A 27,356-nucleotide genomic window follows, 5' to 3' on the forward strand; every position below is an offset into this window, starting at 1 on the left:
GTTGATTTTCACATTGTGTATAACAGAAATAGGCAAAGCACGAGGAAATCTGTCTGCCACATCCGTGCCTGTTTGAATGCCTTCATCCTGACAGTTGTATGCAGGATTGATCTAAATGTATATCAAGCCAAGGACAAACATTTTGAGATGTATATATTTGTCGTTCACCAGACACCTGACAGATTGTAGCTACACTGGAAATCCAATTTGACAATGACTCAGATTGTTACCACGTTCCAGCTAGCAGACGATCCATTTATTTAAACACAGTTGCTCATGTCTGTTTAATTGACAAACCTGTGAACCTTTTTTTCATGCATTCGTGTGTGTGTGTGTGTGTGTGTGTGTGTGTGTGTGTGTGTGTGTGTGTGTGTGCGTGTGTGTGCGTGTGTGCGTGTGTGTGCGTGTGTGTGCGTGTGTGTGTGTGTGTATATAGAAGTTTAGCTGTGAATGTGAACACAACACATGCGGGGAGAGCTGTGATCGTTGTTGCCCTGGTTACCACCAGCAGCCCTGGATGGCAGGAACCATCCTCACTCGACATGTCTGCGAGAGTAAGAGAAACACAACGACAAATTACACACTTAACTTGCACACCATTACTCATAATTCCTACTTAGCCCCCCCCCCCCCCTCACACACACCACATTTGTGATAATGTATTACAACAACCCCCCTACAGCTACACACTTGCCTTACAGAAATGAACTGCGAAGGAGCTCGCTCACTCATAAGACTGCATAAAGCCATCAAAAGTCACCTTTGCATCCATTAACCTTCATCAACTATGTAGCAGCAGAGCTATGAGGTTAGAGGCTTCCACCTGTCATCATAAAACTAAGCTTACAACATGTAATCTTCATTTGGTTTTACACAGGCTTCAAGGTGTAGCCTGCTTAAAATAATAAATGCTTCTGCCTTGACCCCGAAGCAAAGAGACTGAGATGACGAGACGCTGAAGGTTCTGACTGTCACGATAGTAAAGGAAGTTGGAAATGCAGCAGCATTATGCAGCCTGGTTGCCAATCATTTTAAAAAGTTATCTAATGCGGGATATGGACAACCCCTAACTGAAATCAGGGATAGGGGGAGCACACAGCTTCACAAGTCAGCAATGCCAAGTCTGAGATCGGACCTGCAGAAGGGCCCTGAGATGAAAGATGCATCTGAATATATTATTTCCACCATTGTTATTCCACCAAACCAAACTGTCATCATACTGCAACTTTCCAGAGAGGTAAAATCCCTCCTCATAGTATTATACATCTTATGAAATGCTGTGCAGTGTTTTCCTATTAATGGATCTGCTACTCAAACGGGCCACCCTGTGATCCTTGTTCCGTAGCACCTTTTAAATTGTTTCCACAATGACTTTGTAGAAGAACACTTTGCTTTTGTTTGTGAAATGTAGACAGCTCAGTGAGTAGGAGACAGGGCTAATGCTAGGCAACTCACAACCCCACTGTGGGAAATGATGAGGAGAAGCAAAGACCCTCTTTTTCTCTCTGGACTGTTGAGATAGCATGCTGCTCATGGTCAGTGTTTGAACCTTAAGGTACCATCTTCAAAACCGCCTTTGATGTTTTCTAAACTCCTACTTTAAAGAAGTAAATAGATTAACCCCCTGAACCTCAAGCAGTTTCTGTTTTCTTGTTTTGTTCCTGTCACATTTTACTTATTTGTGGCCTCGATTCTAACTGCAATTTGGAAGTCCTGCACCTCGATGGAAACAGCACAATTATAGCTAGAAGTAGAGAGAAATCCCTAATATTTTTTGTGCCATAAATCATAAAAAATTAATTACAAATAAGAATCTCCAGTACCCTTAAGCGTTACCAACATTGGAACAAACAGGGACTCCACGTATTAAGATAAGTGGTGTAATTTTTGTGATTTTCTAAAACAAAACCTGCCGGTTGTGAGGTTCAGAGGGTTAAAAGAGCGTTCCTCTGTGTTTCGATGGAGCAGGTGGGGGCAGGACTCAACAATCCTATCAATTACAGTGTCAACTCTTTGTGTGTGTGTTTTCAGAGTGCAACTGCCACAGTAAGGCAGACGAGTGCTACTTTAATCAGACAGTAGCAGATCTGTCACTCAGCCTGAACGGCCAAGGTCAAAACAGAGGAGGTGGAGTCTGTATTGCTTGCCGCGACAACACAGCTGGAATCAACTGTCAGACATGCGTCGATGGATACTACAGACCCGCTGGGGTACGCCACACACATGCAAGCACCTGTGCCTTATTTGATATGATTATGCTTAATTGAGTGTATATAAAATTATTGTTTTCTTCACCCGGCCAGGTGAGCGCTGAGGAGGATGACCCCTGTGTCCCCTGCACATGTGACTCCCGTGGTTCGATCAGCCAATCATGTGTCGCAGATTCAAGCAAGGCCACGCCCAGTATGCAAATATACTTTTCTTTCTACTAATCTTTCTGTCTGTACGTCGTGTTCTTTTTGGATATCGTTTTATCATTTTGAAATAGGAGACGCATACAGAGGCTTTCAGTGAATGCAAGCACATGTTCCATGTTTTAATTAATTAAAAAAATAAGCTCAACTTCAATAGCTCCAACATTTCATTGATTCAGTCCTGCTTGATTTCCTATGGGGGGGGGGGGGGGGGGGGGGTTCGTGAAGTTCAGCTGGCTTCTGTTATTGAAAACCGTCTTTGGCAGAATAGAACAACTATTTATATTAGAGATAATTTTACTCCTCTTTGTATTTTTAATGTTTTTATGTCTAGAACGAGGAGCTATTTTAGGTGCAGCCACTTCAAAGAGATACCCATTCTGTTTCACTTGCGCTGTTGTTTTTAAAAATATGTGTGTGTTTTGTGTGTGTTTGATTGACAGTTCAGCCAGCAGGGTCATGCCGGTGTAAGGAGGGTTTTGGGGGTCTGCGATGTGACAGGTGAGAGACACACACACACACACACACACACACACACACACACACACACACACACACACACACACACACACACATAATAGAAAAAGAGGAAGACCCATTGTGACAGGTGAGCCGAACCTTTCAGCTGTTGTCTGTTCCAATTAGTGTTTGGAAATTGCCAGAAAGTTTTCATTAAGATCTTTGATGATATTTACTATCACACACTTACGCGATCTAAAGATGTCACTGAATAAATGGACACGGAATAAAGACCAGACACACTGTTTCATTTGCCCTTCTGTTTTGCAACTTGGATATTGTTTCTTTGATATTTTACATACTTGTATTTCTAATGGACCTGAACAAAGCCTGATATCATAAAGAGAAGTCTTGTTTTTCCAAACATGAGGTTAAAATCGCAATCTGTGAATCAAAAGGAATACAAACAACAACAGGAACTTTTTGTCCGACCTGTAAATCTGTCAAGGTGCTTCATCTTAAATTACTCATTGTATTATCATTATCTCTTATTGCTATAATTGCTTGTTTGTATTGTCTTTTTCCTCAACCTTCCTGTGGGTCTCATTCAGGTTTAATGTAATCTAATTTAAAAGCTGATTCAACTTTCCCCCCATACTTTTTAATGACCTGCACTCCTTCTTTAAAATCACTTCTCAAAAAGCCTTTTAATAAACTCTGCTTCAGCTCACTTTCTCTCCTAATTAGGGAGTGGTTTCTTCCATACATTACATTTCCTCCGAGATTGTACATACATGCACATCACCTGTGGTGCGCGCTCAGCTGTTTGCTACATACTAATGGTTCAGTGTCTTTCCCAGGATGCACACAGCGGTCCTTAGGGACATTGACCTGTGACCTTCTGGTGACAGGAAGTTCTCTATAATACTCATCGCCTTCATCTTTAATATTGTTATTAAACTCATTTGTCTCCAGGTGTGCTGTTGGTTATAAAGGCTTCCCTTCCTGCGAGCGCTGTAACTGCAGTGTGGAAGGAAGCACCAACGATGACCCATGTATAACACCCTGCGTGTGCAAGGTACACACACTCACACACTTTAATGTACTCACCTTTCTCGCCCTGTCATCATTATTTTCACCACATTAGCACAGCAATAACATGCTTTGTGCTCATAACGGCAGTTTGAGGGCAGCTCATAAACCGCTGCATCTTTCTGTCTTCTTCTGCTGCAGGAAAACGTGGACGGAGAAAACTGTGACCGCTGTAAACTGGGATTCTATAACCTCCAAGGTGACAATCGACGTGGCTGCGAAAAGTGCTCCTGTATGGGCGTCTCCAGTCAGTGCTCTGCCTCCACATGGACCTATCACAACGTAGGCAATGTTATACACACACACATATACATACGTATGTTTCACCTCGTCTACTTTTACTTTTAGCTAACAACCTAGTTATTCCTCTTCTTATCTAAACAAACCACATGTGTATCTCCTCGGCACACTAGCTGTCGCTCTGAGGCCCACTGGATGTGAATGGCTTCTTTAACTAATATGAAATGGTCTTCACAATGTTGAGGTTGACCTGCCTTGTATACATAACATAAGCATTCTGTACCGGAAAATAAACTCTTCCACAAAAGAGGCGTGGCTTTTAGTCAACAGTACTAATATGTTTCTTTAATAATCTGTGTTACCTTTTTGTTCAGTTAGCGACTGTTGAGATTTAAAGTTAATTCTGGGACTCGGAAACATTAGTTAAAAAACTGGAGCTTTTAATAGTATCACATGATTTCCCTCGGCCAGTTAAACTTTCCCTTTCTTCAACACAAGATCCCCATACTGGAATACATTTGGGCAAGTATGCACCTGATTTCTAGTGGTGGACAATATCAAGCACAAAGTGACCCTCAGAAATGGCAGGACACTTAACCCAGCATAATGCAGATGTAATTGCAATTATTTATATGCTTTTTTACATACATATGCATAAAGGGAAGAGAATCACTTCACTGATTACCAAAAAGAAGTTTCTCAGTAAACAGGAAACCTGCTCTTCCACATTGGTGCACCAGTTTAATAAATATCCTCCAGGTGCAGAACACATCTGACACAAGACACAAAATGAATACAAAAATGTAATAGCAAACTTTAAAGGCATTAGTGAGTAGCAATAGGGTATTAGGTGTAAAAGCTAAGACATATCTTTACCAATTAAACATGGGTGTGGATTGAATATGGTGGGATTGAGAGAAAAGGGTGAAAATGGGTTGGAAAGAGGTGAGAGAAGAGAAAAGAGAAGGAGGGAGGACAAGACTGGTAAAACGAAGGGTGGAGACAAGACAAGAGGCAAGGAGGAGGAGAGAGGTGAAAAGAGGAAAACAGTTTTTGACTGACAGGCGGGGTGGGAGAGGAGGGGAGAGGAGACGTTGACAGGATGACAGCTCTGATTTAGACACCGATTGTGTGTGTGTGTGTGTGTGTGTGTGTGTGTGTGTGTGTGTGTGTGTGTGTGTGTGTGTGTGTGTTTGTGTGTGTTCAAAAGGGGAAGCCAAGGTCAGGTTAATTGCAACGACAGATGTGTGTCTGGCTGTCTCGTTCACACACACACACACACACACACACACACACACACACACACACACACACACACACACACACACACACACAAACACAAACACACATACAGAGAAAAAAAGGTGTCAGTTTGAGAAAAAAAGGTGTCAGTTGCAAGGCTTCCTGGCTGAAATGTGACTTATGTACAAAACCTTTGAAAAAATTTTGACATTTCTGTTGACATAACCTTTCATTTCCATTGATTGGGAGCTTAAACTATCGCAAAATGTATTATTTTAAGAATGAAAAGGCTATTCTGGCACAACTATAACAAAACACTGTTAGAGATGTAAATATAAGTCTGGGTTTATACATATACAATATATATATTTATAACTATCAATGGTGATTCTCGATGATTCTGGAAACACAAAGTGCTCACATGTCAAGTAGGGTTGTAGAACAGGAGGAATACCGGTGGAAGAGCGAAACATTCCAAGCATCCAGTACTTTCTTATAGGCAGCAGCAAAGCATGACCAGTTGGGCATTATGAGTAAAGCTTGTCAGATTTTACATCTCCACATTGAACATGACTAACTGCCATCAATATGTTCACTGTCAAATGTGACTGATGTGCTGACGGTGAACACAACTTCTGTGCTCGGCCAGCATTCATCTGAATTTAAGCATGCCGGTCAGTTCTGACTGAAACGCTTTGAATATACTTTGAAAAAAATCGCACTGAAATTGTTTCCAGCAGTCATATGAATTGTTTTCTTGATAACTATGTTTTACATCTCTACACGACTCACTTGCAGTGTAAGTGAGGGGCGGCAGGTGATAACCATAACAAGTTGAAAGCTGACTCCTTGTTGAAGCCTACACTTTTCTGCAACAGGGCATCGTTGAAAATGCTTGTTTTCTCAGTAGATGGAGCTGAAAGTAAATCCTGAACTACTTCTTTCTGAATCTTGTTTTTTTAGGACACCACTCTGACTGGATGGCACTTGCTTGGAGAAACAGGAGGAAGAGTGTGGTCCGTTCACAGGGAGACACCTCCGTATCTCAGCGTCCGACACTCAGACGTTGTGAATGATCTCGGCTCCGCCTACTACTGGAACGCACCTAATCTATACCTGGGAAACAAGGTTAGATGCAGATACACGCTCACATATGTTAAAGCATACTGTGCATATACTCTGCAATGACATCATAAGGAGATTCTCTCCGAAAAGGAAAATGGAAGTGGTTTAAATATTGACTTTGAGACAATAATGCTTTCCTGTTTACTAAAACAATCCCATCGAGCAAAGGTTCTGTCCTCCTTCACTTCACTTTCCGTGGACATTTAGCAGTATTTCTGTGTCCTCGACAGCTCCTGTGTGTTAATGTTTGTAATTGTATGAGTTCAAGGCACAGTAATCAAGGATGGGTTGTTATTTTGATTGCCTTCCTTTTTTACAGCTTTTCATGTGTAAAATGTCCTTTACAGTTGAGACCTACACTGACACTTGGGAATATGATGAGACAAAGCAAATTATATTGAATAGTTAATTACTCCGGTGATTGTGTCTGTTACACAGTCTTAGTGAGGTTACAACTTCCACCACAAAAAGAAAATGCATAGAATTCAGTCAAAGACTTCTTTCTCTGCAATGCGACAATATTTAATTTAGAGTGCTAATTTGACACACATTTGGCCATATTGCGATAACGTTTCAATTTATTATTGAGTAACACCTTACTAACACAGCCTCAATAAAACAAACATAATGCGTTTTCAGACACTTTGTACTGGGTTGTATTAGATTTGTCAGATGTTCCTGCTGTTGCTTCCATTCCCTTTAAATTATATCACTGTCATCCTGTAGAAAGTATCATTTGAATAAAGTGTTCACAATAATGCATATTGTTAAGGTGGCAAACTAAGAAATGTCCTAATTCCTCAATATTTTACCGAATAAGTCAATTTCTTTAAATGTTCATTAATACTCCAAAGGTGTTGCACAATCAGTCAGACCGTACAAGGCCACAATAGTAAATCTGCTGAGCAGTTATGTTCTGCGTTGTTACAATCTGATCACATTAATAACACAAAAGTGAGTTCTCTGACTGTTTGAGTATTGTACTGCTCACTGGCTCGCATCTCGACACTTCCTCTCATTTAAGTCTTATGACCGCATTGACGGACAACTATGAAAAACTACACAAGCTTCAATATATATATATATATACAGATCCATATTACGATCTAAAAGTAAATCGCTCTGGATGCGAGTCTGGTGAGAACGTATCCCGCTGGGATGCTCACCTCCCTCCCAGCTCTGCTTCTCCGTATCTGCTCCTGCTAATGTCGGCCGTTTGAATTTGCTCTGCGGTTTTCTGTGGCCATGATTAGACTTTATCACTCCAGCTGGCAAATAGCTGCAGTCCATGTTTCTGAAGTCGAGTTGTTGCCCCACTACAACAACAGACTGGCTGTGATGTTTGTCTGGGTGTCATGGCTTAGAGGAATATACCACAGAATTTCATTACTTTGCACCCTGCAGGCCTAGCTTGTCATCTCACTTCTTTGTCTGATCCTCCCTCCCTCTAACCATCCCTCCATCCCTGCTTCTTTTCGTTGGTCTGCTTCTCTAACTCTCACTCCGTCTCTCCAGGACTCCCATTTTTCACCTCCCTGTTCCTAAATCATCTCCCTCTACTTCCCTTAAGCTTTCTTCTCTCTTTTTTTCTGTATCTCCATCGCTCGCTTTGTGTCTCTCAGGGTAAACAGTGTTTCGCCTGTTGAACTCGATAATCAACTGTTTTTCTCTTAGCGCACGCACACGCACAAACACACACACACACACACACACATATTTGTGCGCACACACAAACAGAAACACAAATTCTCAGTCAAACACATACTCGCACATACGAACCGTCACACACACTCCCAGGCCTATATAAGTCAGATAATGATGTGTTTTGGAGGCATTAGGGACAGCGGAGCAGAACCGAATGCCTCCAAACATGGGAAACAAACAAATTACCCTTGTGTGTGTGTGTGTGTGTGTGTGTGTGTGTGTGTGTGTGTGTGTGTTTGTGCGTGCGCATGTCTGTGTGTGAGATCGCTAGGAGCACTGTGCGAGTGCTGTATGAAAAAGCGATTCTTTGCTTCAATCTCTGATCGTGTTACAGAGATAGATGCTATGTGATTTGACTATGCAATTCGTCCACAAACACACACACACACACACACACACACACACACACACACACACACACACACACACACACACACACTGTGGTCTGTCGTGCTAGTGTGCATCATTGGAAGTGACAGGCTGAGTATGTAATGAAAGCCAGCAGTGGAAATATAAGAATATGAATGTGTGCGATAACGTTCGTATTTCTCGTGCATGACTTCCTGTACGATTAATGCCAAATATGCTCATTGATCCATTAGTGCGCTCTGTGGATGCTCATTGGTCCAGAAGCATGTTCTACTGATGCTCATTGGGTCTTTTGTTGTCTGTGTAGGTCCAGGAACTACTCATTCACAAGGATAGCGTTACTGTTTTTAAAGCATGCTCTGTTAAAAGAATATTTTCTGGTTTACTTGGCAGTGGAGTGCAGATAAGTAGGGATCAGCGTGAAGAGCCAAATATAAACTCATGATGTTGCAACTCTGAGAGTGTCGTGTTATTTTAATAAAGTGCGTAACACTTGTTTTCCAACTCATTTTGTGACACTTTAAGACTGTTAAAGACTGGAAATAGACCTTTATCTGGCTCCAAACTCAGACTGTCACATTTCAATCGTCTCTTTAACATGTGAAAGTGGCTGCTCTTGATGAACCGAATAGTATCGCCTGACTATGCCCAATTCTAAGCATTTTAACTTTTTTTCACCTCATCTTTTTGGAATTCGGTTGATAATAATAGTTGCTTTAAATACTACAGCTTTTAGAGCTTGGAACAATTTGATGGGGCTGCAACAACGAATCGATAAAATTGATAAAGATCGATTATTAAAAGTGTTGGCAACGAATTTCATTATCGATTTGTTGTGTCGCGCGATTATTACGCCAGTCAATAAATCGAGGAGAAGAAAAAAAAGAGAGGAGCAGAGCAACTGGCCTGCCAACGTGTCTGAGATTGGAGTGAGACACTGAGAAAATCAGGTCGTGATCTTCACAATAGAACATCTTTGATGTGTCGAGTCTTGGCCAATCAGCATTAAGATGCTTGCTATCTCGTTAGCTAACATGTTTGGTTGTGTATTGTCGTTAAAGTTACGTTATGTTCCGTTGCAGTTCAGTCTTGCTTGTAAAAAAACGTAACGTGATGAAACATGCCTTAACCCTCCGGTCTGGTTCAGGTCACGCTGTCACTCGTTAACGTTAAACCGGCACACTGGCAGATCTTTTTACTCAAAGTAGAATGAATCAAATCACGTAGTTGGGCTTAGCCAACTATGTGATTAGTCCATTTTTATTTTATTTTTTTAATTAACAGCTCAGGGATGTTCAAGGAGCAACCTGTTTGTGCTTTCTGAAGATGTTTTGCACTGTCACTTCTGTTTTTGAATAAAGGGTTGGAAATTATGATTTTTGTTTTTTTTATCCGATTCAATGATTAATCGAAAAAATAATCAACCGATTAATCGATTATTAAAATAATTGTTAGTTGCAGCCCTACAATTTGAGCAGTGTAAGATATATAATTTGTTCTGAGCACTTTCTGTACTTCTTCTTCATGATGGCTTGAACTGAAGGTTATTATTGACCTTGGAAACAACAGATGACAAAATAATTTCACCTCAAGGTCCATTCAGCAGATAATCATGTGATCACATGATATATATGTATACAACAGTTGTATCTATTATTAGCAGTGGTTCCCGTAGGATTATGTGAGACTTTGGTGGGCGGAGCTTGAATCCTTGAGGGATCATGATGTACATTTTAATTTAAATGCATCAATCTGGAACATTTTGAGAGCATAATTAGGATGATAGATCTATTAAGAACGTTGTGCTCTTGTAAAAAATGTTGTTGTCTCGTAATCAACTAAATCATCAACACATTGTTTGTATAGATATAAATTGTGATGACACCAAATAGTCACAAGCACAAAGCATGGTAAACAAGACATGTTTGTGTGTCTGTGTTTGGAGACACAGACCCCGTCTTGCTTACCTTGGAGATGGAGAGACGGTATTTGACTCGTTGGGAGTGAGGATGTTTTGGGAGAGAATGCGCAGTTGACACTATTAAATTCGGCAACTTTATCAGCCCCAAAAAAGCAGTAAAATCCTAACCTCCTTGTATCCATCTTGTACCCAGATTTACAGACAGATTCACAATCAGATAAAAGGCTCAAAAACAAGAGTGGAGAAGGAATGACAGGGATGGAGTGAAAGAGAGCGGACAGGGAGGTTGAAGCAGGGAGATAAAGGGGATGATGGATGAACCTCGAAAGAGGAGTCACATCCTCTGCCGACAGCTGATGAAAGAAAACTCAAAATATGTTGAAGCTTGACAGACGCACACAAACACACAGCTCAGCTTGTGTTACATTTAATCCTCACTCCTTCTCTAACTCTGCCTCCACTTTCCTCCACTTTCTCTCCCACCATTTTTCACTTTTCTGCTCTGTCCTGTCTTTTATATTGTCCTGTGAAGAAGAAGCAGCAATACAAAATAATAATGATTTCCAAGGAGAACCTGCTACAAGTGTAAACCTGAGGCAGAATAGTGTGAAGAAAAATGTCCTGGTTTCACCTTGGTTATGGAGGATGACGCCTCAAAGTTGGGATTGATTAAATCTGAAGTCTTAAAAGTGTTTCTGTAAAATACTTCTGTGGAAGAAAATTCTCCCTTTTTTGTGTCAAATACACAAGAGGAGCTTTTACCAAGCAGCTGAGCTGTGACTTATGAGAGAGAAAATGTGTGTAGAGGAGTTTGTGTATAGTGCCACTCCTAATCTGGTCTTGATTACATGAGATGGATTCCCCCTCCCGCTTCCTCACTTTCTTCTCTCCCTCCGTCTGCTTTTTTTTCACTTACATGGCTGAAAAAGTGCCTTTTACATCAATCACAGTGGATTTGTTCCAGTTTTCATCAACCAAATAATTTGGTGTCACACGCATTTCAGTTCCTGGAAAGTGTGCCCAAAGCTCCACGCGGCAATCCTGTGGCTTTGAAAAAAGGAAATAATTTCCAGTAATACAACACAAATGATCATTGCAATCGTGATTCGATGATGTTTTCATTACAAAAACAGAATTAATGTCAAACAAATTATTCCATGTAGTGCTTGTTTCGAAATTACATTTTAAATTTCGGGGGCATGACCTTTGTTAACTGTCAAAGTGTGTGACGTACTAATGGCAAGGTGTACATCAAGCTTCATCAATGAAGCTTACATTGTGCTGGGAAGCAATTAGTTTAATTTCCATTAAGTCCAAGCTGGCAGTGTGTGGAGGCTAGTAGAGACTCATGTGTTTACAGTCACACAATGAGCATGATGTCTAATCTTTGCTTCAGAGGTGGATCTGCACTGACTGTCCTGAGTATAGGGTGTCATTTGGCCATTGTTTGTCACTAAAAGTCTGATGCACAGCAAGCTGCTGGAGTTGACTTTCAATAGGCAGCGAGTCGTGGGAGAGCAGAGCAATAATTGATCGGCTCCTGGAGACTGAGAGCAAATGAGTGAGCTGCTCTTAGTCATCTTCCTGGGTGCGACGTGCATGCAGAGTTTCAGTCCAGCTAACCTCTTCTCTGCCACCAGCAGGCGTGATTAACCTGTCATAGTCCTGCACATAACTACCTCACAATTCAACAATGTTGCTCCCTTCTTCTAATATGTGTATATATATATATATATATATATATACTCTATATATACGTTTTTGTACAGTTTCTACTAAAAAAGATAAAGCATGTAAACAAGTATGCCATACAATGTAATTAACCGTCTGTTATTTGAACCATATTTACGTAAAAATTATGATAGCCTGAACCAAAGTGGTTTTATTGAATCCTAATTTAAATTGGCGTCAAACCTCACCAAAAATGTGTCTATGAGCCTAATCAAGAACATCATCAGCCCTCCACTTCCTGCTGTCAGATTCTCTTCAGGCACTAAACTGAAAAGACCTCATGAAGTGACCGCCTGTCACCCCAAACCTTCATCTGAGGGCAAACCCCATGCAGAGCATCCCGCTGACAACTGATCAGCCTCATTCCTATCTGCCTATCTTCATACACTGACCCCCAAACACACTGCAAACAACAAAAGAGGACCCCTTGGCTCTGGGTCATTCTAGAGTCAAAAGCAAGGACCTCAATCTTTACCATGTGTAAGCAGGACCATCCCACAGCTGCCAAAACATCCTCCCAGCCAGAGGAAACTGCATTGGATTACAAAATCAACGTACGGAGAAATTCATTTCACAAATCACACTGTGTGAAACAAGTGTTACGGGGCTTATGAGGTATTTCTCAAAAGTAACTTAAAGGGGACTTATGCATTTATGAAAAACTGTTCAGTGCATGTACACATACACACGGGTGTCTGTAGTGCCTAGCAACTCACAAACTGTGAATACATTACGTTTTTTTTAAAGCTGCCCAGATCAGAAATCGTATAGCCTATTCAAGGTGCAACTGTTGAGCCATTACTCCACCTTGCCCTTCTATATGAAAGGTCCAGAGGCAGAATGGGGGCATTAAATGTCACTGCTCTTGTTTGGTTCTACGTGAGAAAAAAAAAAAAAGCTGGCTCTTCTTTACGACGGCTTTGTGGATTCAACAAGCCATTCAGATACGGCTCCCCATATGTCAAATGCAGGCGCGTTACAGCGGATGCCGTGGATAGCGAACAACCTCATGGACACATTGTCCCTTTACACCAGGAAAAAATCTGAAAGCACAATTTGCCTCAAGGTTACTACGCCCACCAGGCATGAAGCAGCACAAACACACACCAAAGCTATTCTTTGGTGTGTGTTTGCAAAGCAGAGGCTCTGCTCAAAGATATAGAACCAAACAAGGCATGCTCCAATACTAAGACTGGATCCTGCTTCTGTTTTTGACAAGTCTGTTTTCTGTTTGCCAACATACATCACACAAACACACACACACACACACACACACACACACACACACACACACACACACACACACACACACACACACACACACACACACACACACACAGAAGGTCAGTTGGCTTGTGTGTTGTTGAGAATTCCGCTGTCTATTGGTCCATCTGGAGCCATTCTGACCCTACCGCTAGGAACAACAACTGTGTGTGTGTGTGTGTGTGTGTGTGTGTGTGTGTGTGTGTGTGTGTGTGTGTGTGTGTGTGTGTGTGTGTGTGTGTGTGTGTGTGTGTGTGTGTGTGTGTCTAACCGGTAGAAAAATAGAGTGAAAATTCCCGATACCATTTGCACACAACCACAGGCATCATAAAGGCCACCTAGGTGTGTGCGTTTGTGTTTATATGTCTAAGTTTCTCCGTGTGTATGTCTTTGTTTCGCCAGGTTTTTGTGTGTGTTTCTGTGTGTATGTCTGCACGCCTGCATGTGTGTGTTTGTGTGTGTCATTTTTGGGGTAGTTTGTTTTGTGAAGCCTTTGTGACAATCTGCTTTTCATTTCCTGAAGGATGATTTCCTTTGTCCCCCTCTCTCTCTCTGCCCAATCTCCTGAAGAGAGCGTCGGTTGCTTTTGTACTCCAAAAAGTGACAGCAAGCAGGCGTACAAATGCAGATTGGCAAACACATTTCTCTGAAGAAAGTAGCATGTGGTAGGCACAAAAGAAAGTTGCATACTAATAGCTTTTACGTTAAGTGTTGCCGTAACTTCCGACGATGAGTGTTTTGTTAAAAAAAATCACTGAACCTTTTCTTATACATCTCCAAAGTTTCTCCTCAGTGTGTGAGATCAGGGAATCCAAGCAATGTCTCGTGTTTTTTCTGTTTTGTTTCATACGATCGAATTATCAAAGCCATGAGATTACGATTTATCAAATTAGATCCTCTGGACAATTTAAGGACTTCCCATCCATAAATTGTGAGACTCAACTTTGAAGCTATCATGGATGAAAAGTCATTTAAATTCCAAGGAATAAACTGAAAATTGAAACATTTCCAATTACATGATGACCAGGCTGGATGATTGAAGGCTCCAGGTACTTTTGTCTAATTAGTTAAATTGTCCTATCATGACATTGGTAGTAACATTACTGTTTAGAGTTACTGTTGTGTTACGATTTCCAAGGTGTCAATAAACACGTTGTCAGCTCAGACCCTGTGAAGCCGGTCAGTAATATCAGCTCCTGACAGTGATTTGTGTGAGGCAGCATACTTGTGATGGGCAGAGAGTTCCAGGGAAAGCTTTATTTTCTACCGTGTTATCTTTCTAATAGCGGTTTTAAAACATGTTGTAGAAGTGTATACAACCCCCAAAAATCAGTCTCTGCCACTCATGGAAAGAAAGTCACTACAATACGATACAGTTCACAGGAAAAAGAAGAAGAAAGAGAAGTCAAACGTAGCAGAAATTTTACCTTTTCAGAATAACAACGGTATTAAAACCAGGGCTGGCAAACACTTGTAGTTGATTAAAATGCTCTGACTTAGTTATTTACAGTTTTGGAAAAGTCATATTACATCAGGACACCCTGGAGGAGGACGGAGGTCGATGGTGACTCATTTTCACACCTCTTCTCGCTCCATGGCAAACCCACTCCTTAGTATGGGCAGCTAATTAATCTCATAACTGCCCTTGATTCCACCCCCTATCATTTTCTCCCCTTGTATTTGATCCTAGTCTCTCCTACTGTACTCTTTTTGCAACCGGATCTCATTCGCTTTGTTTGCTGACTGATGAAGAAATGTTTTTTACTTTTTTCTCCTCTTTTCTTTCTGCCTCCTTCCATTCTTTTCCATTGTCTTATTTCCAGTCCCTCCCTCTTGCCTCCTCTGTGTGTATCCACTTTATTTTATAAGAGTGAATATCTTATAAAAGAGGATACTAAAAGGATACTAACATGTATGTCCCTAAAACAGAAATTTGCATTGCAGCGTACAAGAATTTATAAGAAGAAGATTTTGTCAGGTTCTTGATTAGGGTTTTAACAGAGAGGGTTATGCCTTGATTGTCTCATTCTGCCCACTAATAGAGTTAATAACAAGCCTATGGAGCTCTCAGGGGGATTTGACGGATCTATTGTAGCTTTGTGGCTGAGTGTTTATTGTTCCTTCGTTTCTATTCCTCATAATTCCCATCTCTTCTCCCACAATTCCCCTCTCCTGCTGTGCTATTCTGTTGGTCTTTTCCTTCTTCTGTGTTGTATTTATTGTATTGCCTATCCCCCCAGGGTAGAGATGGGCCATTAGGTTGCCATGACTAAAGTTTTGATTATTGTCCAGGTTGAGTGGGTGGCATCAGAGAAATGAGTTATCTGAGAAATGTCAAACATTTCAAAGGCAGTCAATTGCTAAAATCTGGTGTGTGAAGTGGAAAGAGACTCTTCCACTAAAGTAGCACAAGTTCCATCAGTTAAAAGTGTTTTTGAGATGACACAGGGAAGCCTTTTCTTCTACTTCATAATGCCTATCTGGTTGGTTACCGAACACAACAACAGTAAATAACACAAACGATTTTTTTGTCTAAGACCTCTTAAGCACTTACAGCCACCACTTCCCAGCCTCACCGGACATATCTTAGGGGTCATGAGATGTATAACGAATAGGAACGAAGAACAAAACCTGATGCATCTTAAAAATGATTTATTGTCATATTTATCTTGTGTTGACTTTATAACAATGTTCAAAAGATATAAACTGTGGTGAGGACATCACTCTTAAACGTTTCACAGCTCAACGCAGCCTGTGACAAGGTGTTGCTAGTTGACTTTGCTCTGTCTTCATAGGTCACAAGATAAAAGGGCTGAGAATGGCAGCTACAGTGGGACAAATGAAAATAAACAAGTTCATGTTTAGAGAGTTTTCTTCTTCTTTTTTTAACCTTTACCGAGGTAAACATTAACATTTTCATATTAACAAAAGAAAATAATAGCAAACAAGGATACAACATTTGAATAAACCTGTTGATAAATTAAAGCATCTATAGGCTGCAACCTTTAGGGGTTTCTATCTGGGTTTTTACTCGACTGCACAAAATGTTTTGGTCTTTCTACTCAGTGTTTTGGTTGAGTCACACCACTCTCATTAACTTCATTTCCAGCTGCAGCAAGCAGCTGTTTTTTAAATAAAAAAGCTCGAAAACCTTCTGTACTCTACCCACCCAGCATCAAGCAGCGGATGGGCAAAGTTAGCAACTATGGTGGACATAGAGATGTTTCTCTCAGGAGTTGGTGGAGACCAAACCAAAGCCAGGTGGCCGGAAACAGAACTCCAAATGAATGCTAATGTTTTTCCCGTGTGTTCTGGACATGGAAAAAGGCAACTGTTTGCGAACACATTTGTTGTATTCACAGCCCAGAATTGGTAAAAAAAATAAAAAAAATAATGCAGGTTTAAGAAGATTTTCATTCAAGAGCCAAATGCTTTTAATACGCTTGCAGATCTATAGTTATATTTACTGTAATACAAATATATATTTCTAAAATGTATTGAGGCTTTTGGTCCAGATAAGCTCCATTGTCACGATACGTGTCATATCATGCAGTGTTTACACAAACACTGCAGCTCTGCAACGTGTCTGTAATACATCCTCTTGTTTGGTGTCTTTTGCTTTCATCATCCTGCTTGTTTGTTGCAGTGGAACCAATCTATACGAACCTATACAGTTATGTTCTGTAACGGAGACTTACTCTGACGTGAATGCAGAGTTCAGTGTGTGTGAATGCAGAGGAGCTAACGGTGAAGGAGGTCGAGCAGCACTAGAGTCAGATATGTGTAGGATGCGCAGTGTTGGCTTAAAACATGATTTTACCGTCTTCTGGACACCAAATCAGCAAATGGGGTTAGATGAAAAATAAGTGTTAGTCAATAAAACGTCCAACCAAGTGCACCGCCACGCCTGCTATGGTGTGCAAGTGTGTGTGTGTGTATTTTCAGTCAGCTGTGAAATGGGTGATTCCTCCTCCCGGTTTAAGGACCGAGAGTAATGATGTAGAATGGAAGAGGTTTATAGAGGCATTAAGCCCACCTCTCTCTCTCTCTCTCTCTCTCTCTCTCTCTCTCTATGTCTGTTTGTCTGTCTCAGGCACTATTTCTTTGTCTCTCTCCCCCTCCGCCTCAATGTCCCCCTCTCTGTGTTTTTATGGTGGCATTATTATCTCGCTCTCCCACCCATTACTGTTCAGGTTGGAGCAGAATAATAAATTTCAAGATCATGCCGAGGCAGCACTTCTCCACCGAAAGCTCATTCTGTAGACTCGACAGAAACACTGCACCGAAACACACAAGACAACAAAGATTGTAGCATATTCTTGTTCTCCCTACTTTTGAAACATTTTGTCATTATATTCTTAGGGAAACGCAGTCATTAGTAGAAGCAGTCGTTGTGGTGGCTTTGTGTTCCTGTAGTATTTAGTACAGTAGTTCTGCTGCCTTGCCATAGATCCTAAATAATCTGTGATGCTTTTGTCACATTCATCACAAAATATATACAAAATCAAACAGTAGTTCATTTCATGCAGTACGTACAATTCAAACTTAAAAAACTAAAATACTTTGGAACAAAATACACAATACATAATAATAATTTCACATATCCGATTTGGATTTCAGAGACTTTTTTTGACTTGCCAGTATGTTTGCTGCATTTTTGTATCATTGAGATCCAACAAACGTGATTAATGCAGTTTCTTTTCTTGGTTTCTTTTGGTTTCACTTTCGCCTTCTTAATCCCGCTCCCCTGTTGGTACGTAGTGTAATAAATATGGATGCGTCCTCCTTTAAAGTGAGACTATGTCACTTTTCAATGAAGAAATAACACATACTGCCACTTGATTAATTAAATTAATGAGCTATAAAACTCTCCCTTGCTCATTTCAGTTGTACAGCCTTACTTGGTCTGATATGACCAGTAGCTGATGGTGAAAGCTAGTGAAAGCTAATCATAGCGAAGAGTCATTGATGTGTAACTAACATTACTTTGCTGCCATTTTTGACTATTCTCTATTTGTGCTACTATTGCACTATATTTTAACATTTACCATCCTCTATTTGTCACTTGTGGCATCTTTCAACACGTCATGTTTGTGTAATGTTAACATGAATTGACTTAACTAACCCCTGTTTCCTTTTCTGTCTGTCTTCAGCTTTCCGCCTATGGAGGGAGTTTGGTCTACGCTGTGTCTTACACCACAGACCAACAGCAGCAGCAGATGGCCATTCGAGTGACCTCACAACCTGACCTGGTCATTGAGGTACGTTTTCAAACATGCACAATGACTACGGCGTCAGAGGGCATTTACATGCTTATGTATTATATATTAAACACAAATTAAGAATTTTCTCACAATACATCTACCTGTATGCACTATTTTATATGGTATGTGTGTGAAATAGGTTTGAAGTGGAGATCACTAAATGAAGCAGCAAATACAAGCTGTTTAAAGCAGAGGCACACATAGTGTGTGTGTGTGTGTGTGTGTGTGTGTGTGTGTGTGTGTGTGTGTGTGTGTGTGTGTGTGTATATGTGTGTGTGTGTGTGTAGATAAATGCTGAACTTAGCAATAAAGATGCAGATAGAGTCTCTCTTCCCCTCTCTTTATAATGAGCAGGTTGCAATATGATGTATGGCAGCAATAAGCAAAGCACCAACACTATTAGTTAACTGTTCATATCTCCTACATCACTAAACAGCATTGTGTGTGTGTGTGTTTTTAGGTGTGTGTGTGTGCGTGTGCATGTTTCTACCAATGACATGTTAAAGAAGAGAAATTTTAATTAGAATAGTTTGAAAAAAATGAGCTGCAATAACATGTGGAATTCACTTCTAATGCAATGATTAAAAAATAATTAAAAGATGAATAAGTATTCTGTAGAGATGGGATTTTACCTTAAATATGGAAACAAATGCAATATATATATATATATATATATATATATATATATATATATATATATATATATATACATATATATATTTATATATACTGTGTATATATATGTATTTATTACATATTTGCAGAAACAAAGGTAGAATGGGAAGAAGGAAAAGGAAGGGAGGAAGGAAAGATGGAAGCACATGTGTAAGGAAGGAGAAAGAAGGAAAGAGAAAGGAAAGAATATAGGAGGAAGAAAGAGAGATGACAAGCCAAGGAAGAAAGGACAAAGAGAGATGGAAGGAAAAAGGAAAGAAGCAGAGGAAGAAGGAAGACAAAAACATGGAAATCAACAGGCAGGGAAGAAGTGCAGAATGAAGGGAAGTAAATAAACGGAAGTGAAAAAGGAAAGAAAGAAAACTGTGCTGGATAGTCACAGACCAATGAACTTGTGTTATTTAAAGAAGTGTCAGTCAGATCGACAGACTGGGAGGAGAGGAGGACAAGTGTCGTCCCTGTCAACAAAAAGCCTCTCCAAATGATGACGATAATGAACCACCTACACATTGTCAACCCGCTTTCTCTCACTTTGCTGTCTCTCTTCAGCCCCCCCACACACACACTGTTTACTCTCTGCATATCTGCAACAAGTTGTGATATTGTTTGTGTGCGTGGTTTTGTGAAGCCTCGGTTGCAAGTATGTGGGATCTGAATAGACAATAATCTCTCTGTCTTTGTTTGTCCGTACGGCTTTGTTGATTGCAATGTCTTTGTCTCAATACAGCCTACTTTATCAGCCCTCCATCGGCAGAGTTATAAAAAAATATGTAAATACCAAGCCTTTCAAGACAGCAATAACAACAACAAATGTACTGCATCTGAAGTTTCTCATTCTGCTTTAAACAACAGATGAAAACTTAATGTTGTGTCCAAATTCTATTTGAATGCTCACAGATACAAATCAATATATTTTGAGTTTCAATGCCAGTAGCACAATATGATTTTTACATAAACATCTACAAACAGATTAAAGGAAATGTAAACAAATAAAATGCCCACAACTCTCTGTCTGGTTTTTGGCAAAGTTTTCCACAAAAAGACCAAATCCAAATTGAATTGATCCTTCTAACAAGGATTGTGTGTGTTGCCAAAGCGTGATGTACTTCTTCTCAATGCATTTTTATTAATCCGCAGCTGAAAATAGTCCCCAACAAATGTACTTTTCCTCCTGTTAGTAATGTGTGCTTGAAAGTAAGAGACACTTAATGAAAACTATTTTCTCTGAGGCGACTTTTTTTCTTGTCAATCTGCATCTTTTCTTTGTCTCTCTCTCTGTCTCTTTCTTTGCGTCCCTATCTCTGCATCTCGACCATGCTACTGCTGCCTGTCTCCTCATATTTCCTTCCATCTCCTCTCTTTCAGTTTGTTTTTAATTGATGGCTTATTGGCATGGTAAGTTCTCTGTCTCTGTCTCTCTCTCCCTCTCTCTCTCCATCAGTAGTTGTCACTCTGCGTTAACCAATACATACCATTGATCTGTTCTCAACAAGAGATAGTCAGATACCCGGCCTCTCAATTCACTTTAATTCAGTCCATTAAAAATGTCAATAGAAACTGCAGCTCATTACCTAATGACACATCATTCACTCTTCTGCTCTTTCTTCCTTTCCAGATCAGTTAAACATTGGCCTCTCTGAAAGAGGTGTCGTACTATAGCCACTGTATAGAACTGAACTTCAACAACAAAGGAAAACACCCCAAAAATGTAATTACAATGTTTTCTTCTTTCTCCTCCAGGGAGGCGGGATCAAGATTATTGACAGACGGTTTGGCCAGCCAGTGTACCCGCCCTCGCCAAGCACCAATCGCATTGCTCTCCTCCCAGAGAATTTCGTTTCAGAGAGCGCACTGCCGATTAGCCGGAGGGATTTCCTGTCTGTGTTGGCCAATGTGACCAGAGTGATGGTGCGGGCCTCTTACAGCACAGAACCCAGCGCTGTGTACAGGTAGAAACACACAATTACACACACACACACGCTTCAGACATTCAAACTTTATACAGCCATTACGCAATGCTCCAAAACTTAACATGTTACGTATTGCTTCGTAGCAACAAATATAAACTCTCACCAGCTTTAGAAATTAAATATTGGTTTTCGCTTGAAACAAAACAACTTGCCCAGAGTTGAGTCTCTCAGGCAGCTCTTTCTTTTAGCCTGTGAATAACCCTACTTCAACCTTCTATAACTAAACATAAAGGTGGCAGTTTAATTGGTGAATGTTTCTGCTTTCTTGGAGTAAATTCTACTTGAGAGAATGATCTCTGCTCATAAATGTTCTAAAAGCCTAATCAGCCAATTAGCCTTGCTTAGCGGTTTCACTATACACTATATAACTAGTGTGTGTGTGTGTGTGTGTGTGTGTGTGTGTGTGTGTGTGTGTGTGTGTGTGTGTGTGTGTTTGTGTTTGTAGACTCCACTCATTCTCAATGCAGGTAGCTCATCCCGTTGCCAGAGGAGAGAGCAGAGCATCAGCTGTGGAGAGCTGCTCTTGTCCTCCTGGATACGCTGGAACTTCCTGTGAGGTAAACGCAGTCACACACCTACTGCGACTTTTAATCTCCTATCATCATTAAAGGACAGTTTTGGCAAAATAGTACATAAAGGTACCGTAAAGTCAAAAGAAAATGTAACTCATATATTTTGACTGTAAAATGTTATGAGCTGTTTGTTTTTTACGGATTAGATCAAATGTATGTATTAAAGCTTAAAGAGTCTGTCTGTCTTCCTCTGTTTCTAACTGTGTGTGTGTGTGTGTGTGTGTGCGTGTGTGTGTGTGCGTGTGTGTGTGTGTGCGCGTGTGTGTGTGTGTGTGTGTATTTCAGGCGTGTATTCCCGGGTTTCGGAGGGTTAACGGGAATCTGTACAATGGTGTGTGTGAAGCTTGTCATTGCCATGGACACACGTCTCAATGCCACGAGCTCACAGGACACTGCCTGGTAAGATGATCAGTTACTTGATGAAGATACTTGTCCGTCTGACGATCATTTGGTTTCAGTGAACTGAACTGTACTCGGCGTTACTCGAGTTGGAAAGCCAACAACTTTTTCCCCAGGGAGAGAAGTACCAGACAGTTTTTAGGGCAGCAAATGTAAAAACTTTCACGATAAGGCTTTATTGCTTTTGAAGATCACAGAACGTCAAAAGACAACACCAAAATCGAAAGAAAGTGCATTTAAAAAAATGTGCAGAATATATCAAGTGACAGCATTATTATTTTAGAGTGTTGCATGTATTGGGATTGTACTCAACACATTATTCACCAGAATTCCCCTTCAACTCATAAAGCCGTCAACCGCATTCATCGTCATCAGGAACATGTAGTAATGTCTTTCGATCACTCGGAGCAAGTGCGGCAAAACAATCGCTAACCGGGGTGGATATCCTGAAGAAGCTTAAAAATGGGAGATCACCCAACCCTCAATATCAGTTTACGCCCAACACACAAATCAGAGAAGAATTTATGGTTCGCTGAAACCATGTTGTCCTCTGTAAAATACACATTGACTCTGTTTTTAATTGTAAAGTTAGAAATCACTTCACCAATACATTTTCCTCGGAACTACCATCTAGTGGCCACCAGAGGAACTGCAGCTGAAAAGACTTGCACTTTGACTTCACCCAAACACACCCACATTTTACGTACACATTTTAGTATACTCTAGAGACACACACGCACACACGGCAACCGTTTCATGTGCACCGTTCTGCACACACACATTGTCACACCCCAGTCTACACATTGCCTCAGGCTTAAGCTGTCAGTTAGCATCAAACTAAACACACACACCAGCGCGCGCACACACACTCACACACATAGAGCTGTGGGTTTTGTATTATCATGTTGTGTTTTATTATAGATGAGGAGGATGCTAAGATATGTAAGAGAGAGAACACACACACACACACACTCTAGACAAAGATAGACAGACGATCAGGATCTCTCTTTCTTTCTTTCACACACACACACACACACACACACACACACACACACACACACACACACACACACACACACACATGTCCATACATAGTGGCAGGAAGACAGACAGATGGACACACACTCCTTCCCCTATGACTGTGTTATCTGGCTCTAGTTGAATGACTGATGCTGCCGTGGCCATATGACTTAACACAGTGTCTAAAGTGTAGAGTGTGTTTCATCAGTGAAGAGATGTTTGGTCTGTAAAGGAAATGGTTTGGAACATAACTGGCATACACACAGACACAAACATGTACATTCACACACAGTAGCGACATGAAATCAACTGTTGTTGTAGCTGAACTTATAAAAACAGGAATTTGTCGGCCCAGAAAAGAAAAGAAAGGACAAACTGATTTCCCCAGTGGGAGAAACACAATTTAACTTTACAGTAAGTAGTCAAATGATCTTAAACCAAAATATATAAAATACAAAATTACTATTTTTATTCTGCATCAGACCGATGACAATGTGATGCTTTTAATTAACTTTATTTTTGAGGCAGTTTTGGAATGAGTTTATAAGGAATTGTTTACATTTTGTAAGGCAGTGGTGCTCTTTCACTAGAGGGATTTAAAGAGTGTTATTGGTTTTATTTTCATATTGAAATACTTCAGTCATACAGATAAAAGACCAATATTCACAATTCACAGAAGAAATCATAATAGTATAGAAATAATATTCAACAAATATTACAAAAAAATGTATTTTGCACAACTTTGTAGGAAAACGTTCACGTTTGTGAATGTATCAGCACAGCCTCAGTAGTGAGCACGAGTTCTCGATACTCACCAATACTAAAACTCATCAACAGGATTCTGGTGGACATTATTTGGCCTCGTCTTTGGCTGAGGATGTACCTGTGAATCATATATGCTCGGTTACTATGGTAGCACAGTGTGACGTTAATCCTGAGCCATATCATTAACCTTGAACTCGTTGGGATTGCTCCTCCTGCTGCTGTCCGCTTGACAATGATTTGATGTGACAGCTTTATTTAATAACAACAGTTTTGTTGTGTCACAGAGAGTCTGCTCTTCTTATTGCAGAGCCGTAACCCGTGAGCCTGTTAGTTTGACCTTTCTATCCTTTAACCTCTCGCAAAGTGTGACATTAATTACTCTCATCGAGCAGCTTTGTTGTTCGCTCTTTGGTTTTCTTCTTTTCCACATACTTGCATCCTACATTTGGGATTAACATTCTTTTTGAAAAATGGCAAAACAGAAATAGATGAATTGGATCTAGTTGCAATATATAGAAAATTAAAAGACCACTTTACTGACCGAAAGAACATTTTAAATGAAGATGAAATGGTATCTTGGTATCTTCTTGTCTAAACGTTGATTCAATACACAATGGGGCGTTGAGATTTCCATCGATGTGGAAACTGACACACAGGTTAACTCTAGAACTGACATTTTATTTTCCTATTAGTTTATTTATTTCCTTGATATAAATGACTTTAACCTGTGTGCGTCTCCTCCAGGACTGCTCCCACCACACCACCGGCCCACACTGTGACTCCTGCCTACCTGGTTATTATGGCAACGCCACCCGGGGGTCACCTGCAGACTGTCAGCCCTGCGGCTGCCCACTCTATCTTCCCAGTAACAAGTAGGTTATGGAGACACTGGGGTTAATGGTGCCACGAGGACACGGTTTAATCAAACACTTCAATCTATCACTGCTGACCCCTCAGCACTGTGGCCCCTATCCTTTCTTTTTGACCCGTCTCTTCATCACGTTCTTGTCATCGCTCTTGAAACTCGGGCTCCATGTTTTTGTTTCACCAAAAAAATCGAGGCTTCATCACTGTGTGCACGAATATATTGAACATGAATATAATTATTATATCCACAAGTACAGTGGAAGCAATATTTTAAGTGGAGAAACATCATCCGTGTGGGTAGAAATGTCATCATTGTTGGCAGAATAAACACAACTGCGGCGAGAAAGAGCTCAATGCATCTTGGTCCACCTGTGCCAAGCAGAAGTCATCTTATTACCGAACATAAATTTAGTGCCTGTCCTATGCTGGCCCAGCAGAAGGTTGTTGTTGATCAACTTTGAACTTGAAAACGGTGGTTGACGAACAGCGAGGCCCAATTAGTAGCTGTTGTAATCGTTATTCTTCTGCCCCTACGGTGTGTGTAGGGTCAAAGCTATAATACAAGCTATACACCCCACTAGAATGTAATGGGTTCGATAAATAAACCGTTCAAGTCTTTAATGAAAGCACTTGTAAAAACTTTGCAAACAGTATTGCGCAACAAATTCAATGATAGAGCTACAAATCAGAAAAAGATGATACACAAAAATATAGTTTCAAATGAATTAAACGCTTCATTGACAGTGTGTAATTGCACCGACGTGTTACATTGCAGCCCGTTTCACGGCCGCCGGCTGCTGTTGAACCCATTATAGACACCACCACAAAGGAAATAGGATCCAGTTTGAAAAATACCAACGTTTCCCTTTAAATCTAGGAAGTACAGTACAGTAGTTAATCTCGTCGACATATACAATAAATGCCGAATACAAAGAGTAGTACATAACAGTTAGCACTACAACAGTAATTCAACTGGACTGACAAATCAACAATCAATAGATTGTTGATAGACAGACTAGAATAGAAAGACTCCAACAATGTAATCATTCTTTTAATCACAGATTCGCTGAAATGGAGGGGGGGAGTTTATCTAATAAAAAAACTTAATTTGATTTTGCCCTAAGTACAAACATCCTAAGTTGAATATGTATCTCTATTTCTGCTATTTCTGCACACACACACGCACACACACACACACACACACACACACACACACACACACACACACACAGACACAGACAGCAGCAGCTGGGAATGTCCATGCAGACATGACACGTCATGTCCAAAATTCTCTGAGCTAAAGAAAGACAGAACTCTCTCTGTCTCCCACCTCCCCATACACCCCCTACAGTAATAATAGCTGGAAGGTGCTGTGCCTTCCAGCCCCTCAAATAGCCACCGCGTCCCTTATGTTTACTGTAGCCAATCGCTCACATAGCCAGCCAGTCTGACTGTTCCAGTTAGCTGTAATGTTTAAAGCGGTGTCCATATTAGTTTGAGCCTGGGAAGGACGCTGGCGATTTACAGCAAATTGTTAGAAACCAGTGCTGTTCCTCTTTATTTAGAGCAACCTTTTTTTTGTCCGTCCATTAGATTTAAATCTATATAACAGATTTTCAGGAAATGTATTTAAAGATTCTTCCTCAATCATCCATAAAGCCTTAAATCACTTGTGTCTACACAGATCTACCTACTCTTTGATTTAGAGTTTAAAAAACTGTTCACCACAATTCTTGCAGTCTTTCTTTCTTTCATTATTCTTTTTAAAATATTTCCAACAGGTAGTGATCTATTTTAAAGCCACCGCTTCAATATACTGCTGGTGACCCCACAGTCGTCTCTGACTCTGTGGCCCCTATTCTCTCTCTTTGACCCGTCCCTTAATAATGTTCGTCTCTCCTCTCCTCTCTCCTCGGACTACATTTTCTCATCTTTTCAGAATATCACCACAAATCGGGGCTTCCTCACTATGGGAACAAATATAATTGTAATGACATGAATCGAAATATCATCACCACAGGTAGAGTCATCAGTGTAAGTGGAGAAACATTATCCCTGTGGGTGGAAATGTCATCACTGTTGGAAGAATCAACGCAGCTGTGGCTAGAAAACTTAACACGGTAGACACTCAGTCCTCCCACAAGTCATTTAAGGTATTTAAAACCTTTTATCATACTGTAGCTGCTTCATAGTCACAAATCACACCAAAAAAAAAGCAGCTAATGAATCATTTCCAAAGGATGGAAAGTACTGTCACATTTTAT

General features: G+C 40.5%; 1 protein-coding gene across 1 annotated transcript in view; it reads left to right on the forward strand.

Annotated features, from left to right (window-relative positions):
- Positions 1-27,356, forward strand: part of lama2 (laminin, alpha 2) — a 177,849-nt gene that overhangs the window by 49,515 nt on the left and 100,978 nt on the right. The window contains exons 8-19 of the mRNA XM_079214692.1: positions 437-554; positions 2,032-2,210; positions 2,304-2,403; positions 2,858-2,915; positions 3,849-3,951; positions 4,107-4,247; positions 6,411-6,575; positions 18,714-18,821; positions 21,240-21,448; positions 21,915-22,026; positions 22,327-22,440; positions 24,970-25,097. Coding sequence (XP_079070818.1) covers positions 437-554; positions 2,032-2,210; positions 2,304-2,403; positions 2,858-2,915; positions 3,849-3,951; positions 4,107-4,247; positions 6,411-6,575; positions 18,714-18,821; positions 21,240-21,448; positions 21,915-22,026; positions 22,327-22,440; positions 24,970-25,097 — 1,535 coding nt within the window. The remainder of the gene's footprint in view (positions 1-436; positions 555-2,031; positions 2,211-2,303; positions 2,404-2,857; positions 2,916-3,848; positions 3,952-4,106; positions 4,248-6,410; positions 6,576-18,713; positions 18,822-21,239; positions 21,449-21,914; positions 22,027-22,326; positions 22,441-24,969; positions 25,098-27,356) is intronic.

The sequence above is a fragment of the Taurulus bubalis genome (genome assembly GCF_910589615.1).
Source record: "Taurulus bubalis genome assembly, chromosome: 3".
Lineage (NCBI taxonomy): Eukaryota > Metazoa > Chordata > Actinopteri > Perciformes > Cottidae > Taurulus > Taurulus bubalis.